This window comes from Ptychodera flava, chromosome 8 (assembly GCF_041260155.1).
Source record: "Ptychodera flava strain L36383 chromosome 8, AS_Pfla_20210202, whole genome shotgun sequence".
In the NCBI taxonomy this organism is placed as follows: domain Eukaryota; kingdom Metazoa; phylum Hemichordata; class Enteropneusta; family Ptychoderidae; genus Ptychodera; species Ptychodera flava.
This window is the reverse complement of record NC_091935.1, coordinates 13,675,563-13,694,037: the sequence shown is the minus strand read 5'-3', so window position 1 is coordinate 13,694,037 and position 18,475 is coordinate 13,675,563. Positions and strand designations below refer to the sequence as shown.

Genomic DNA, 18,475 nt, shown 5'->3' with positions numbered 1-18,475 from the left:
GCTTTGTAGGTTTGTTAGATTCAGGTTAGTTTGTGTGTGTGCGTAGCTTCGCATCACTGGTAACTACTGCCTGCTTACTGCATCCTGACCTACTGCCATGCTTGCAATGTTAACAAAAAAAAAAAACCATTTGCCATGTTGTTTTGCATTTGTCAACAACTGCATCATCGACAATCTAACATGAATCATCTGCTAAAGGCTAGGTTAATAACACAAGTTGATATCATCGCTACTAATCTCAAGTACTGTAGGATATTTAGAACTTGCCTTGACCACTAATCTCTGTAGGTTTGCTACACCGACACTCCAAATACACAAAACACAGGTTACACTGACTGTTGTAGAACCCCACAATGTGTAGTCCATAGATGAACATTGCATCATCCCATTCTTTCTGTACACAGACAAAAGTTTGATGTAGAGACACTGTACAAGTGCGTAGAAAGAACATGGTTTGCTCCCACTACATTCAAATGCACATGTGAAACAGTCTCTTTCAGAACATGATTTTCAAAACTGTGTTTACTCAATTTGTCATTTTATAACATTGAGTCGATTGTGATATTACTAAGACAACTGAACTGTTGCAGTAATCGAATCTGTCCAAATTCTATGGAATTTCTGCAGTATATTTTTATCCACTGTAGCACACAAAATTGTGCCAAAGACTTACTGACATAACTCTGTATATTCTGTGTACCTACCTGCAGAGTTCACTGTTATATTCTCAGGGTGAAAGTAATATGACATGACATTGACAAAAACCATCTCGTGCTTCTAATTCATGTCCTGGATTGACTTCTCATGCTTTCAAGAGATGAATATCTTTGTCATGAACATGTACTCAGAGAATGACAGCATAGTTGGTCATTTAGTGCTTAGTGTGTACGCATATCTTGAAAAACATGCCACTCAAAATAAGTTTGGTTGAGCTTCTGGCTGTCAGTGTATCTCATTTCAAGAATGACATGCGGATTGCCATGTATGTGCAGCCTAAGTTAAGTTTGTCATTGTCTTTTGCTCTCTACCATTGTAACAGTTCCTGATGGTGCACCGAAGAAAATCGAAGTCAGGGCCCTCAACTCCACTGCTATCCACATCAAATGGAGAGCGCCCTCTGCCAGTCGACGCAACGGCAGGATACGTGGCTACCAGATCTTCTGTCAGGAGCTGTCAGACAATGATGAGCCTATTGGACAGCCAAAGATGGTGGATGTTATGTCTGATGAGGTAGGTTATCTGTGGCATTATTGATAAAGCTTAATATTTTTTAAATATTTAACTTTGCTTCAAGTTCTGAAAGATTAACACAACTACTTAAAATTTGCCTTCTTCAATCTTTACAGCTGTTTTTATGTGCAAGTTTTGAACTTCTTTAATGATTGTATGTAACTTGTCGTTCCACTCCCCATAAAGTACAAACATATCAACGTATGGCTGACTAAGATGAGTTTGGCTTACTGTAAGTACGCATTAGGCTTACACAAGTAATATCGTTCCACCTAATAAATAATTCATCCATAAATGGTATGCCAATGTTTATGTAAATTTAAAGCAGCATTTTCTGAAGATGAAACTTTCTAATGAGCAAAAAAAAGGAAAACAAATTTAAACAAATAAAATTTAATGTAAAAGATTGAATCTAACATGTTAATATGGATGTGGAACACATTTCAAAATTTCCATTCTGCATGGCTTGAAAAATTCATCCCACAGCAAATACCAAGAAATGCAAGCCGTGTTGCAGGATTACAGTAATCATCGGCGAAATCACGTGCTAAACATTGTAATATCGGTATTGTAAAGTCTCTCATTTGGCTGAATATTTCAAGCCCTGCAGAGAAAGTTAATGCTTTTATCTTCGTTAATGTAGCTTACAGCAGGGAGCTGCTTTTTCTGTATCTTCCTGTGTGTATTTCTTCGCAATGTATTATTTTCGTATTTTTTTATCGAATCTGATGGATACTCAATCTTACCCGTGTGTTTGTCTCTCTTGTTACCCGTACAAAGGAGGTTGACTACTCTGCCCGTCAGGTACCCCTTCTCTTTCTCTTTCCAATCTTTTTTTGCCTTTTTTTAATCATCCTTTCTATAAAGTAGAATATATTTCTTTCCCCTCTCCCTGTCCTGTCTACTGCCTTTTTTCCAGGATGAAAATTTAATAATTATAATGCATGTGATGGTAAAGGCATGCTTACAGGAGTATACAACAGCATGGATGGTATAGGTGTAGTTACGTTGCGACCCCCATGCTGAACCCTTTGCCTCCCCTGTGTCATGGAATAACCCATTGTCCTTGTATTGGTTCATTCCATTTCACAGGGATTTGGGGTTTGATAGGGTCGCAAAGTATTGAACAGGTATATGGTTACATGTTGTTAGAGTCGGTGTACGACATAATGTGCATAGCATAGAACCTCTGTGTAGTGTACGATAGTTGTCCACTGTATACTCAGGTGTAGTGTACAAGCAGAAGCTGTCATTATCTCCATCGGGTTGTTAGACTGTGTTGTACTTGAAATAGGATGTGTGCTTAGAAGGGGAGATTCTTGACATTTGATCTCGTGTGGTTGCATTTGTGTGCACGTTTTAGGTGTAGGTGGAGGTTTTTACGTGTTTCATTGTGACGTGTAGGGGATGAGTAGAGAGAGTACGTGCGTACATACACCGTGATTGTGGGTGAATGAATTCACAACCACAGCATGCCATTGGGATTCCAGGTAGTGATGTGATGGTGTAATTGTAGATACAATAGCAGATATGTGTCATAAAGTACTCCATGTAAACTGAAACAGAAATTACCCTGGCCAAAAAGTTTAAAAATAAGTTTGTACAATGAATAAAAGATACTTGAAAAGTGTTTGTATTAAAAGATACTCAAAAAGTATTTGCATTGTGTTAAAGTGTTGTTTCATAACCTTTGATTTCCTGTTCATATGGTATTCCGAAACTTCTTGACAATATCGTTGTCTTCTGGACACAACAAAAGGAGCACTGTGAGTGTTGGATGAGCCCATACCGTGTTCTGATTGGTGGCGGGTGTAACAAAGGATGGGGTGATGGCTCTGATAATGCGATAGATGACCCTAACACTTACTCCATCTCCGATAAATGCCTGAAGTTAATCTCTAAAACACTAACTAGCAACACACACCTCGTGCCACTCCAGTTCCCCTGTATGGTGGTAACGGCGTGTTTGCTATCACCAGATGTGCCAAACCACAGGGGGACAGTTGGGTGAGGGGGTGAACTAGTTAAACGTGTTAATTTTTTTTTGGATTTCTGATAATCTGCTGAAAGCATGGAGTACTTTAAAAAAGACATATGCATCACGGTCAGTCACACATTATCAATAATAACTCTCAATTTTTCCTCTGATCAAACAGGAGAGGGTCATTGCTGACTTGAAACCCGACACTTCATACCAGGTGGAGATCAGTGCCTATACCATCAAAGGTGACGGAGAGAGAAGCAGACCGAAGCTTGTACACACTCAGGGAGCAGGTAGGCCTCTGGAAGATACTGTGCAATTAATTATACTAACCCAAGGAACCCCCTGACAACACAATCCCTCATGACCTATGGCATCATTCCGGGATTAACCCAGGAACAGGTTTCAAAGGTTGAATGTCTTCTGACCCAAATTTTCAAAAATCAGCCCTATTGTATCATGCTTATGATACAATAGTGGGCGAAAGGGACTAAAATTTTACTGTGCCTTTGGATATTGACATTTTTGGATGTACTCTTTCAGTGCCAAGCAAACCATTAGGGTTTACAGTCCGGCAAGATGGCAGCTCATATTATGCAACGTGGCAGAGACCAACGCAGACACATGGTCAAGTTAAAGGCTATAAAGTGATGTGGGGACCCAAAGATAGATCGGCTCCCATGAAAAAATCAGAAACACAGTCTGGCGAGATGGAGTTCCAGTTCACTCGATTAGGTCAGTGGCAGTAGTTTTGCTACAAACAGAAATTTGTTTTTCAGGAGAAGGGAGTTTCCATGTCATAAATGTACATAACTACAAGACAAGTCCACACAATAAGCGCTTCACATATCTGAGGATGTTTTGACCCTCTACGTTTTCTTCACTGAGCTTTTGGCCCAATCTAATTCTTTTAGACAGTGAAGTGTAACCTATGTTAAGGGAAAAAGTGAGTGGTTTGAAAGAATACAGATGCAACTCTTTCATTATCCCAGACAACCTTCAAGTGACTGCAAGGACAAGGTACATGTGCTGTTTTGCCTTATCATCTTCAAAAAACTACAGAGTAATTGAAATTACTTGCAATTCGTTGATGTCATCACATTTCCTCTTACAAATAACACAACTACTACCACCAGAGAACTTAAGTTTAAATCTCAACTTTTCATCTTATGACAGCGAATGGAGTTGACTACATCTTTAAAGTTTCTGCCAGTAACAATGTTGGATATGGAGAGGAAGCCACTGCAGAAATCAGTACACCAGAAACAGGTGAGCTTATCTCTCCATTCATGAAGACCATACATCAACAATCTCTCTACCAAATGTGAACCATTTTCCGGGATACATTCACGTTGGATCTAGTACAGTAATGTTGTGTCGACGTTTAGAAGTGTCCATTGTGAGTTACTTTTTGGAAGGATGCACCGGCGCATTGCAGTTTCAGTCTTGGCAATAGGCACCAAGGCGCCCATCAACAACATATGGGGTGAGACTGATACACAAATAACAATTTATTTTTCCCCCTTGTTTATGCAGCCCCTCAGGGTCCCCCAGAAAATGTCACTGCACAAGCTTTGAGCCCCACAGCCATCAAACTGAGGTGGGACCCACCAGCCTTTGAACAGCGAGGCGGCACCATCGTTAAGTACACTGTGCGCTACTACGAGAGGTCTTCACAGAACGTCCGCGGCAAGAAGGTGAACGACACCAACAAGAACGACATGACAGTGACACAGCTGCAACCAAACACTGAATACGTATTCCAAGTCCAGGCCTACACCTCTGTTGGTAGTGGAGCCTTCAGCAGGGAAGTTGAAGAGAGGACGCTTAGTGCCCGTAAGTTCAAAAAGTCTGTCGTGGAGAGATGTGCGAAAGAAGGGTATTTTAAAAAGGAATTATAGACAAAGATTGTTCAGTGTGTGTATAATGAATACCAGGTAGCTTATAGATACTAGTTAGATGACATATAAAGAATGCACATAGCAGATTTGGATGTCTGTCTGTCTGTCTGCTTGACATCCATAGCTTTTCTGAATTTTTGTGCATTTGAACATGACTTGAACCATCTGTATATCTGTGTTTGCACAAATTGCACGAGTTGTCTGTCTATGTGCTTCTGTTGATATGTGATTGAGTTCTGTTTGCAGGCTAAAAATCAAGCGTTATTTTATTTTATTTGTAACCAGCTCCTGCAGATGCACCAGTATTTGAATCAGGTTTTGCCCTAGGACCAAACACTATCTCTCTGAAGTGGCTGGCACCGACAGAAACCCGGGGCCACATCACTGGCTACACCGTATACTACACCAAGGATGCCTCCCAGCCCATCGGCAGGTGGCAAACTGTGGAAACTGGGCCTCAGTTGGAGACGTCGGTTACCGGCCTGGAACCTCTGACCACCTACACCTTCAAGGTCTCTGCCCGATCCAGTGAAGGTCACTCACCAGTGTCACAGAATATGCAATTGCAAACCACTGCTGTAAAACGTAAGTATTTTTTTGAGCTGGCATCAGAGAATGACACAGAGACCAAAGTTTTAATTACCGCCTAACTTGTCTGTGATGGTGAATACTGAACTCCCAGATTGTGTTAAGGGCACAGTCCTGCAAGGATGGTGTGTATCTTTAGCACTGTAGATGTGTTTGCTCAGGTTTGGTATGAATGTAACCCAGACCACAACATTAACATACTTGTAAAAGAGTTATTGACTACAACACAGATGGTTTTCATAGGCTGTTCAGTGTTCCTGTCTCCCTCGACAAACCATGACAATCACAGACGTCTTTCTTTTCGGGGCATCCTGGGGCGGTGCAATAAATGTTGTATGTCTGTTTCTTACTACAGCAGGTTCACCCCAGAAGCTGCAGGCGACCGAAGTTATGGAAAACAAGATGAAGCTGGAGTGGGACCCACCACGTCTTCTGAACAATGCAGTCATCAAGAGATACGAGGTATGTTTCTATATCTTTTAGGTTTTATCCTTTGTTAAGATAGTAGAGGTATTTCCACACACTATCTCGCTGTGAAAAGAAATGTTAGTCCCTGAAAGCCGTGTGTGTTGTAGTCACCAACTCTGTGAGTGTGTTAATTTTGCGTTGTAGGTTACATTCACGCCAAACCAGAGTGGACACCGCTACAGTACTGAAGATACACACATCATCCTCGCGGGATTGCGCCCCAACACTGTCTACAAGTTCAGCGTGGTCGCAGTCACTGATCCCGGCGAAGAGAAGAGCGACCCCACCACCATCACAAAAGCCACCAAGTTAGGTGGTGAGTAAAAATTAACCTGTTTCCCCCCTACTCCCTGTAAACAGGTCCTCAACTACCATTAACAATAATGGGTTTGGACCCAAGCATTCCTATGAAAGGGTTAATGAATGATACTCACAAACTGTAATACTAACTCTTGCAACCCTGTCATCCCTATTCCCAAGTACTTGGGTCCATACTCATCACTGTGGACAATGCAGTGAGGCCAAAGAATAGTAGTGAAAAAGGGGTAGGACGTACAATTATGAAATCTAATAGATTTGTTTTGTCGTTGAGTACATTATTTTGTGCCCTCCACGATGTCGATGACTTTGAATATCCGCTGCAGTCGTGTTGACATATTCTTTGAAATGAAGATGTATAGTGAAGTTTGGTAGATGTAATTGTATGAGTTGTTTTGAAATCAAACTGTGTATATGTAAGAAGCACTTTATATCCAAAGTCTATCAGACTGCAAACTTCAAAACTAACAGTTTTGTTTAATGTATGGGAACTTGAATAAGTTTGACACCTCACTGAAAATACTTCTTGTGATTACGACACGCCACAAAAGAGAATACAAATGGTTGTGTCCATTTATGAACATACTTGCCTGTGTTGTATATAAACCAGAATGTAAATCTGTCCTCTTTCCTGTAGCACCGCCTGACATGGATAAACCATCGGTCGTAGACAACCAAGATCACTGACAATACTATTCCACTGAGAATGGTGCCAGGGTCCAATGAGAATGGTGAAATAGAGTAAGTAGCACTTTGCAATACTCTCTCCCCGTGTTTCTTGCCGAAGGGAACAGCAATGAAACATGGACTGGTGAGGGGAGAGGATTTTAGAGGAAAACAGGGAAGATAGAAAAGTGACAGGTGTCTGTAATACTTAATGGCATATGTACCAAGTTTTGTCAGAACAAGTTGGAACAAAGCCACTAATGTGTAAAACTTTAGTTTGAATGCGTCTAAAAATAGATCAAGGAATTTGCTTGATAAACTAGTTTGTTGAGAACAATAGCTGGTACAATACAACAACACTCACAACAAATGTGTTTGAACAATTTTATTACAGTTTCTACCTGGTTGTGGTAGTCCCCTGTGAAGTAGATAGCAATGGTCAACCAATCCTCACCAAGAGCCCAGATGACTACCTCAATGATCTCTACATCAATGCTGCGGATCGACGCAGGCGTAACGTCATTGTGGCCATGCTGCGTAAGACACGCGACATTGATTCTGACGATTCTCCAGCGTACATAGCGATGAAAGTTATGGCTGATGAGTTGCAAGACAACCAGGAGAACATGTTAGTTATCGGTGATGGCAGGACAGTTAATGGCTACCTCAATAAACCACTGGTGAAGGGACAACATTATGTGTTCTTTGTTGCAGCCTGTGTTGTTGATGAGAATGAGGTAAGGCATTTGGAGATGGATCTCTTTGTATGTGTATATCTGTATGCGTATCCATGTTAATATGATGTGCACGATCTTAGATGTATGAGTTTTCTCCACTGACATAGAGTCGTCCTCAAATGTGCTAAGCAAAACAATATTCAATAATATACTCAGCATAAATATCATTATGTTGTGCTTCGAGCAGTGGCTTTGGCTGAGGGAAGGAGTGTGTATCTGTGTGCTCTTGAGTAGCTGTATACACGTGTGTGTGGGGATATATATGTTCTGAGACTGTCAACTGTGTTATTCAGAATGGTGTTTGGTCGGGAGGGTACAGCAAAGTTCACCATGTCCCTTTTTATATGTGAATACTTGGGCTCTGCTTTTTGATAACTTCTGTTTTCTCTGTATTGATTGGACTGACTGATACAATTATGGGGATGGAAGACTCAAAAGTGCTGTCGGTCTGATGTGTGTCTGAAGGCAGCTTCTTCTTGGTGAAAATATAGGACATGAAAACAAGATCAGAACTCCTTATACACTGAATGCACCAATACATTAATTAATATATTGATTAATTTATACATATAAAACACATCAATTTTCTCGCAGGAAAAGTTTTCAACATCCCAATTTAGTGAACCATCAAAAGCAAGCAAGGCATCCGCTGTGATATCAACTACTGCAGCTCCCAAGGATGGAAAGATTGCCTATATCATCGCCCCGGTCATTGGTGCCATCGTTGTGGTCATCATAATTGTGGTCATCTTCCTGTTCGTTAGACGGTAAGCTTAAACACTGTTCCCTAAATCCAAAACTTGTGTGCACTGTTTACATCAAATTTAACCATCTGCATGCCATCATAAGACTTTGATGAAATGCCATATTTTTTTACCTTATGTATTACCATCTAGAAGAAACTTTTGCTTAAGTCTGTTCTGTAAGCTTGAAAGTTGCATGCCACTTCTGCTGCCAAGTTTTTGTCACCCGGCAATCCATATCGTAGCGTATGAAATAAACATTTTCAATCCTACAGACTGCTATGGTCATGTGTCATTCCCCTACCTTTTGCTACTGTGGTAGAAAGTCATAGAAATACTACATCATGATCCATATGACCTGCCCACATCCCTATGGCAGTTCTAGTGCTAGTTCCCAGTTTTCCAACTCAATCTTCAAAACTGAAGACAGAGAATTGTCGTTAAAACTCCTGAAAATCTCTCTTTACTGCTGCCAAAACCTAGCAATCACCATCAAATCATTGATGGTCCTAGTTGTCGTGCACAAACAAGCAGACGGAGAGACCCACCAGCGTTTGAAAGGTACCTTGAAGTGATATTTTCACCCCATGTGGAAATTTCTGAATTTGTGGATACAACACTGTGTCCTCTTTACAACAGTGTGGCAGCTGCTTCTGTTATCGTATATGTGCATATTTATAGCAGAGTAGGACATTCAAGATTCATTTGTTGAAAATCATAACAAAAAAGCAACCCAAGTGTAGATGGTAGTAAATGTAGTATTCCCTGAACTTGCAGAGAGCTTAGAGTTAGAACCCATGCAGTTTGGAGTGTTGTACCATTGAAGAGTGATTAAAAACAAGTGTAGTAATTTTGCTGTGAGGTTTGAAATCCCCTCATGCGCCCTTCTCCCCTTTCCCAGCCTCACCAGTAGCAGTGGATTGTTAAGTGTTTGCAAAAAGTAGAATCTTTCCTTTTCTTAACCAGAAGTTTTTATTCAGAAACACAGAACCTGTTGTTCTTCTGTAACATGTAATATGGCAAAAAAAAATGTTTTACTAAAATAAAAGCAGCTGTCTGTTGATATCCGCACAAATACCAAAGTTTTGGGTGATGTTTGGTAGTTGCCATGTTCCTAGTCCTGATAGACATTCACAATCTACTATGTGTGTGTTTTCCATGGCAGGAGGCGACATGCCCCAACTCCAAAGGAAAAACAAGAAGCACCTCCTCATCCTTCGGATCCAGTAGAAATGAGAAGAATGAACTTCCAGACAGCCGGTGAGTACTTCATCAATCTACTCGCGCATACAAAGACAGATGTGCAAAAACAGAAACAGAGCAAGCTAGCCTGTACTGTTTAGTCTGCAATGCTTTACTAGAAGCAAGTAACCTTCATGAATAAAATCACGACTTGGTCCTCTCGAGAAAGCAATAGCAAGAAGTTATGGTTACATTAATACTTTACGCAGATGTATCATGTCAGAAATTTTTGAAGACAATGTTGTCATTAGTTGTGAACCGAGTGTCATCTTTTTTATTCCATTCGTAGCTATGATGTCTCACCCACCAATCCCAGTCAGTGAACTATCGGAGCACATTGAAAGACTCAAGGCAAACGACAATCTCAAGTTTTCTCAGGAATATGAAGTAAGGGCACTTTTGGGTTTGTAATTTTAAGTAAGAGATTTGCCGTATGGTTATTGATGTAGAGGACAAGTGATTTTATTTTTGTCTAGCCAATCATGATGAACATGCCATTACAGTATGTTGGGAGTTGCTTACTAATGTATGATGGTCTTGTCTTGTCCACTGTATAGTCCATTGAGCCTGGCCAGCAGTTCACTTGGGACCATTCCAACTTGGACTATAACAAGCCCAAGAACCGTTATGCAAATGTTATCGCCTATGACCACTCTAGAGTGGTACTGACGCCCGTCGATGGTCAAACTGGCAGTGACTACACCAATGCTAACTACTGCGACGGCTACCGCAAGCAGAATGCGTATATCGCAACACAGGGCCCTCTACCTGAAACTATCGCAGACTTTTGGCGCATGGTGTGGGACCAGCGCACCGCCACTATCGTCATGATGACCAAACTTGAAGAGAGAAACCGTGTGAAATGTGATCAGTACTGGCCATCCCGTGGAATGGAAACCTATGGCTACATCCAAGTGACGCTGTTGGATACAACAGAACTGGCCACATACACCATTAGAACCTTTGTCATATCCAATCTTAGGGTAAGAAATCTTTATATTTATTACAGCAGTATTCTGCACTTTAAGTCTTTACGTTGGTTGCCACTGTCTTTGCTTCTACCTCTAAAGAATGGAGTGTTGTTTTGGCAAAGCAAAGGATCTATCCAAGAATCATACTGAGTGTGATTATCATGAGTGTGAACTACATTAATACTGAACCACATTCTGATAGTTTCTGCACAACACTACCAAGCCCCAGAGTTCCTTTTATTCAGATGTAGAAAATGACACAGAAAACACCAAAGGGTATCCTTATCCTACTCTGAAGTGTATTCATGTTTGCAGAGACCATCTTATAGTTCAGTGCATACATCTGTCAGTTGGTATTCATAGTCTAGGTATTGCATCTGATCAAATTTCTTCTGTTATTCATTTTCAGAACCGTTCTGGTGAGAAACGTGAAATCCGTCAACTTCAATTCACCGCCTGGCCTGATCATGGTGTACCTGAGCATCCAACCCCAGTTCTGGCCTTCCTCAGACGCGTCAAAGCTTGCAATCCTCCGGACGCTGGACCAATCATCACCCATTGCAGGTAGGACACGTACAGAATAACCATTAAGTGAAATAGTTGGATTTATATTGAGTAATCTTAACAAGAATTGGATTTATGATCAGTAAATTTTCAGCAAAAAACAATAAACTGATTCAATTTATCTGCAACGTACATATCTGTAAGTTCAGAAATTGAATTTATATTTGCATCATTAGCCTACAAAAAGCCAGAGAGATTTGCCAGATGTACTGCGTGCATCATTTGCGTATGCACTGAGCATTTTAACTGTTTGATGTTGACACCAAAATGATTGTGCATTCTCAGTGCTGGTGTTGGCCGCACAGGAGCATTCATCGTGATTGACTCGATGCTGGAACGCATCAAACACGAGAAGACCGTGGATATCTACGGCCACGTGACGTGCCTGAGAGCTCAGCGGAACTACATGGTGCAGACGGAGGACCAGTACATCTTCATACACGATGCACTCCTTGAAGCTGTTCAGAGTGGAAACACCGAGGTCCCAGCTCGTAATCTCTATGCACACATACAGAAACTCACGCAACCCGAGCAAGGTGAAACAGTCACAGGAATGGAACTTGAATTCAAAGTAAGTCAAAGTTGTTTGAACAACCTTGAACATTGGAGGTTTCTAACAAAAACTCATGAAAAACGAATTATGAATTTTTGTTTGTTATTGCCAATTTTTTGCAAATCATCATTTCTTAAGAAGCAGTTGTGATGTAGAAGATCAGACCATGAGATGCCAAAAGTGATCCTAAATTTCTCACTTTTTCTTCATTCACACAGCGTCTTGCCAACACTAAAGCACAGCCTTCAAGATTTGTGAGTGCAAATCTTCCTGCTAACAAATTCAAAAACCGTTTGGTGAATATCATGCCATACGAGTCAACCAGAGTGTGTCTTCAACCAATCCGAGGAGTTGATGGCTCCGATTACATCAACGCCAGCTTTATTGACGTAAGTCCCTTTCAAATTTTGACCTGTAGAGGGCCTGCAAAGGTACCCTCAGGAACTCTTGGTTTTGCTAAAGTTCTTTTGCCATTTTCTTGTTGATGATTTTGATCTGCATAAACACTATTTAATGAACAAAAATACCTTTAATTCTCAGGATTAAGCAAAGTATATATCACCAACCTATCCATTGATAATGAATCTCTTTAGGAGTTGCATGTTTCATGATCAGTCCCCTTTTCAATTACAGGGATATCGTCAGAGGAATGCCTACATCGCTACACAGGGCCCTCTTGCAGAAACCACAGAGGATTTCTGGAGGATGCTTTGGGAACACAATTCAACAATTATTGTTATGTTGACAAAACTCCGTGAGATGGGCAGGGTGAGTGGACTTTGGTGTATATAAATGGTTGGGTCGGTACATGAATGTGACATAGATATCTGTATGTTATAAAGTGTGTACGTTACATACACCAAATTATGCACAAAAAATTTCTGATTGCTAATGGACGCCAGATTTCAGATTTTGCAAAGTTTAATTGGAATAGCCGTCTTAATTTACAATATTTGAGCATTTGTTAGGTAAAGACCGATACAAATGAAATACCTTGCCAAGAGCTTGTATGTGATTTTTCTGAAGAATTTTCTGAACGTTGTTGTTATTTATTTCCTGCAGGAGAAATGTCATCAGTATTGGCCAGCAGAGAGATCGGCTAGATACCAATACTTTGTAGTGGACCCTATGTCAGAATACAACATGCCCCAATACATCCTTAGAGAGTTCAAAGTCACAGATGCTAGAGTAAGTCAACCATCATGATCAATAAAAGACCTTTAATTGACCACCTGATTCAGCCCCAATACTCATGAATACTTGCATAGGCTGATCATAAAAATCTAGACAGTCCTCCAACAGTTTCTCAGCTTAAGTTCAAACCTAAGTTTCTGTCTTTTCCCAAACAAAAGTCAGAGGTATCCATCAAAACTCAGGAGTGTACAGCAAATCTCTAGAGAAAAGTTGTGATCCGTATTTCATTCACTTTGATGACCTCTGTGTATTTCATAGAACAAAAAAGAATTTATTTAAACATGGATTTCCACTCATACATGTTCATCCCTCAATTAGTCTTCTATTATGAAGTTTGCACTTTGTTAACAGCTCACCCTGCTAATTTTCTACCTTTATTTGGGCCTTGTTTTTGTCTGTAGGATGGTCAGTCCAGAACAATCCGACAGTTCCAATTCACAGACTGGCCGGAACAGGGTGTACCTAAATCTGGTGAGGGCTTCATTGATTTCATTGGACAAGTACATAAGACGAAAGAACAGTTCGGTCAAGACGGCCCCATCACAGTTCACTGCAGGTACGTTTTAGTCGAAAACATGGATGCATTTGATCAGTTCAAGTACATAACTCCTGTGGAATTTTGCAAATCCATTTCTGTGCTCTGTCTTGTGTGCAATACTGAAATGGCACCATGGTTCAATTCACAGCGGAGTGAAAAAATCGTTTTTTTCTTTGACATTCCTAAAGTGTGACCTCGAAGAGTTACAAAATTAGAAACTGTAGGGCCTATTGTTTTACAGTAGTTCATCATGCAGTTATTGATTGCTTTTTACATATCAACATTTTTTCAGTGCTGGCGTCGGAAGGACGGGAGTCTTCATTTCTCTTAGCATTGTTCTGGAGCGCATGAGATACGAAGGTGTCGTGGATATGTACCAAACTGTGAAGACATTGAGGACTCAAAGGCCGGCAATGGTTCAAACAGAGGTGAGAACATCAAGCCATGTTGCGGCTCTCGCGTGTATCCTCATGGGTGTGCAACAAACTGGTTCCAACCGGTTCAATCTGGCTCAAACTGGTCAAAACAAGTTTTAGCCTGATCAGTCAGGCTTAAAATCATTTGAACAGATTTGTGTTTCAGAAAACTCAGGGTTCTTCCAGGAGAATGAGTAATCAATGGTCAAAAAAGTTGTGGAAAGGAAAATTACAAAGACACGCAGTCATAGTACAATTTTTGTATGTTTGTACATTAAAGTTGTGGTGATAGGCAAGATTTGCTGACACGTTTTTTCTGTTGACTCTTTGCAGGATCAGTATCAGTTCAACTACAGGGCTGCATTGGAATACCTTGGATCATTTGATCACTATTCAAACTAAAACAAGCATACCCATTGCTTGCCAGCAAATGGGATCTGGATAGATGGCTAGATGAAACCCCCAAACACAAATACACTGTATGCAAATGCACAGGCATTTTCACTATGGACTGCAATGCAGCAGAGAAAAATAGGCAAAGTAGCCTCAGAAGGAAGCCTGCGACAAGGACCTGGTGACTCATAGACTTTTGTATTATATTTGAGGACCCTTCCTTGTCTTTATCCGTGTGCACCTACCTTGTGACTCTGCGGTCAAACCCCACGCATCGAGAGAGAGGCGCTGATACCAGAATACGAAGAAAATCGTCCCGCTTCCATGATGACGTCTGTGTAGGAGATCACAGACTTGCACCAATTACTTGGCTTTTTAGGCTTTTGCATTACCTTGAGAGCAGCCAGTCAACGGGAGAAATTTTTTAAATGAACATTGGAAACCTCCCATCAGATAGGGGAACCTTCCACATACCTAAAGACAAACGAATAGCCTTCTGTCTTAGACTTCATAATCTCATTACAATGTGTTTATGAACAATGTGTATAAATTGTGGTACTGTGTTAAGTCATTTAAGAAAGAAAAGAATTTTATCTAGTTACAAGTGTTTAGTCAGTTTCCGTATTCCAATTCCATAGGTTCAACCGTTATCAAGAGATAAATAATAGTCTCTGACAAGTTATACCAAAAAAACCACCAAACAAACAAAAAAAATATCAAAGACAAAAAGTGTAATCCTGTAGTTTCTAAGTATTGCCTGTGGTTTAATGTAATTACATTACATGAAAGTTTGTTCCATTTTTAGCAAATACGGGATTTTGTATGTATGCAGTTCTTACTGTGCACTTTCTGTGTGCAATTTTAAAATTGCTCGGTCTGAGGTCAGATTTTCGGTTGCTTTTCAAATCCTATGTGGTATTTTGTATCATAGTAACACTGTGAATTATTCAGTTTGGTCTGTCCTGTTTTTTTAAAAAAAAGCCCTTTAATAAATTCAAAATATTTTTGTATAACATGTTATCAAAAAAGTGAACAAATCCAATTAATTTTATTATTATTCAAAAGTTTTTAATTCCATTAGTTGGTACATATTTTACTGTATCTATAGAATTTGTTATTCCTCAATGATTGGTGGAAGTGCCCTCTACATAAACATACCTCATACCTTTTATTTTTATTCATTACCACTTCTACATAATATATATATATATATTTTCTTTTTTTTTCCTGTGCCAGTTGGCCTCAGTGCGCTGCAAAAACCAATGGTGTTTGCCAATGGTGTCAACCAACGGTCAGATATTACATTCAAAATATGCCAGTCTCAAATGATAAACATACTCACACCGGGTGAAAAGCCCGGTTTTCCACAGTTCAATTGTTTTGTTTTCTTTTTCGTTCTCTTTCTCAGGCTGTAAGAAACATGGTTTTAGATGTAAATTTAGCAAACTGGTTTTGCTGCGGTACAATTTTTCAAGTCACTCAAATTTTTAAAAAAGGATCAAAACAACAAAACAGTATATCACAGAAAAGTCATTCTTTCAGGACATTTGCATTCTTTCACTGAAAATAAATGATAAATGTGTTCAGAATTCTGACCAACTTGTCTGCTAAGCATTGCATTATGGCCAACTGGGTTCCATTGTAAACTATGAGGGCAACAGAATCCAGTAATAAAATTAATTAAAGTCATGTACATTTCACTGCCATGGACTAAAGTGCACTTGAGATAGGAAAACTGTTCTGAAAATTGCCTGCCTTTCATCCCCCCTAACTTACTTCAGAAAACCACGCTGTTATAACTTTGCCAAACCCCAAACACCTTGCGTAAGAAGCGTTGTTTACAATTTGTCAATGGGAACTCATAAAGTATGATATAACCTTGTGCTGAAGTCAGTTTCATAAATTAGATGTGGTTGTATATCGAAAGGTTTAAATAAGATTTGATGATATCAAGTTGTTTTCCAACTATCCTATATAGCACTGATTATTCTTATTACGTTTTTTACAAGTTTTAACCTGTTCACCCCGATGTCATCTGAACAGGTCCACTTTAACCATTGAAAACAATGGATTTGGGCCAGACCATGGTGGTGAAAGGGTTAAATTCCACAATTTTGAATAGCTATGCATATTATTTTTTGTGATAACTGTTATCAAAGTTCACACAAGGACAGTGTAGCCCTGTGTATCTGGAGTCTCTAGCATAATCCAGTGAAAGTATAATTTTTTTTTCCTTTAAAACAAAAACTGAGAGTCTTGTACTTTGATATCCCAGATTCCCAGTTACCTAGGTGTGTGATTTTTGCAGGGAAGGTAGCGCAGTGACCTTGAAGTCCCCACTGTTGGTACAATCTTGGAGATTCTAGTGTATTTCACATGTATAGTTTTCTATACAGCAGTATGGTCAAATTTGTGACCAAAATACACGTGGCAAATCAATTAAATTATAACCAACAGCATAAGAGCCACAACAAGTCCAACCAAGGGGACTCCTGTGTTCACTCTCAACTAACAAAGTCACTGTAGCACATTGACCCCAACAAATATTGGTTATTTGTTGCAATAGCTTTAGGCCGTTGAATCAACTAACAACACCCCCATCTTCTCTCCCAACCCCTGCACTTAACCCTGGTGTGATAGTTCTTGGGCTGATTGTAACCATGGGACTCCAGATTATCAGTGTGCCAGACTTCTATGATAGTTATAGCCATCAAATCAGTATTGTTTTGGTCTTTCCCCCCCAAAATGTACAATTATTATGATTGAAGTTGAAATTACCCAATCAGAAATTTGTTTTATAGTCTTGAGAAGTCGTCATAGCTACAGATGCTTTTGAAAGTGACTACATTTTGTTTGAAAATGAAGATATCGTAATGTAGAGATTCACCCGGATGATAAGCTGAATCAGCAGCTTAAAAAAAGTATTTCAGTCGCTTGGCACAATCTCTGGATAGGAATGTACAAATGTTTCTAGTTAAAACGCTTTATACACCCACCTTCCAAAAGAATTTTATTACATTGTATGTGTACAAACTACTGTATTCAGTTTTCTGTTTAACAGGTTTTTATTATTAGTGAAGGCAATTGAGTTGGAAAAAGGGGGCGAGTTCAAAAGAAGTTTGCTAGTACTTACAAAGTAACTCTAACCAAAAGTATGTTGTTGGCTTTTTTAATCGTGGATTGTGGCTGTAATGCTGTGGAAAAATGAAAAAAAAAAAAATGTTTTTAAACACTTTCAAAAAAAATGATTGAACCAGCTGAAGTTGGTAATGATTGACAGATATATTAGAATGGACTTGAAAAAACTCCAGGAAAACCTTTATGACTGTATAACAGTGTTGATTGTATCCAGCAATCAAGTCACAATACTCAACCCTACAACCAGAACACACATCAATATGGCTTTGTATAGACTGTGCCAAAAACAACAACAACAAAACCAACCCGTGCTCAACCTAGTCAGTGATATTTGTCAACACAGATATCAGGGGTTTGGTAGGGTGAGAGGCTGCCCCTCTTTCTCCCCCTCCTTCCTAGATGTAGATAAAATCTTCAAGCAAGAATCACTAAAAATCATGATTTTAGTATTAGCTAATGTTGACAGTGAAAAGAAACCATGCATTGCATTTGCCTCTTAGCATAATTGTATTATTCTTCACGGCAGATGTATTTGAAGTGTACACTATAACTACCTACCACATTTTGTCATGTTTGTTGTTTACTTCTGAATAAGCAAATAAAGTACAAAATAATTAATGTAAAGTATAACAAAAAAAACGCTTGCTTGTTTTTGTGTATTTGTAAGTCTGCCCACAAGTGGGTTTTTCATATGCTCTGGGTGTTGGTGTATGTGTGTTTGTCTGTTTGATGAAATGGCATGTAGTGTAACCCTTTAAGGGTGGGCACCAAGGCAGAGATGTGGACCAGCTCTTTACAAACTTCAAGTTCGACCCAAATTATGTGTCGTTGAGT

General features: G+C 39.7%; 1 protein-coding gene across 1 annotated transcript in view; it reads left to right on the top strand.

The window, feature by feature from the left end:
• Positions 1–18,276, top strand: part of LOC139138549 (receptor-type tyrosine-protein phosphatase delta-like) — a 70,528-nt gene extending 52,252 nt beyond the window's left edge. Inside the window, 24 exon segments of the mRNA XM_070706969.1 lie at positions 1,040–1,230; positions 2,011–2,034; positions 3,387–3,504; positions 3,755–3,946; positions 4,388–4,480; positions 4,748–5,047; positions 5,398–5,697; positions 6,056–6,162; positions 6,313–6,484; positions 7,124–7,170; positions 7,172–7,227; positions 7,547–7,889; positions 8,484–8,656; positions 9,798–9,892; positions 10,164–10,261; positions 10,432–10,857; positions 11,255–11,409; positions 11,695–11,980; positions 12,181–12,351; positions 12,596–12,730; positions 13,025–13,150; positions 13,558–13,712; positions 13,987–14,122; positions 14,444–18,276. Coding sequence (XP_070563070.1) covers positions 1,040–1,230; positions 2,011–2,034; positions 3,387–3,504; positions 3,755–3,946; positions 4,388–4,480; positions 4,748–5,047; positions 5,398–5,697; positions 6,056–6,162; positions 6,313–6,484; positions 7,124–7,170; positions 7,172–7,227; positions 7,547–7,889; positions 8,484–8,656; positions 9,798–9,892; positions 10,164–10,261; positions 10,432–10,857; positions 11,255–11,409; positions 11,695–11,980; positions 12,181–12,351; positions 12,596–12,730; positions 13,025–13,150; positions 13,558–13,712; positions 13,987–14,122; positions 14,444–14,512 — 3,968 coding nt within the window. The 3' untranslated portion in view covers positions 14,513–18,276.
• Positions 18,277–18,475: the final 199 nt, after the last annotated feature.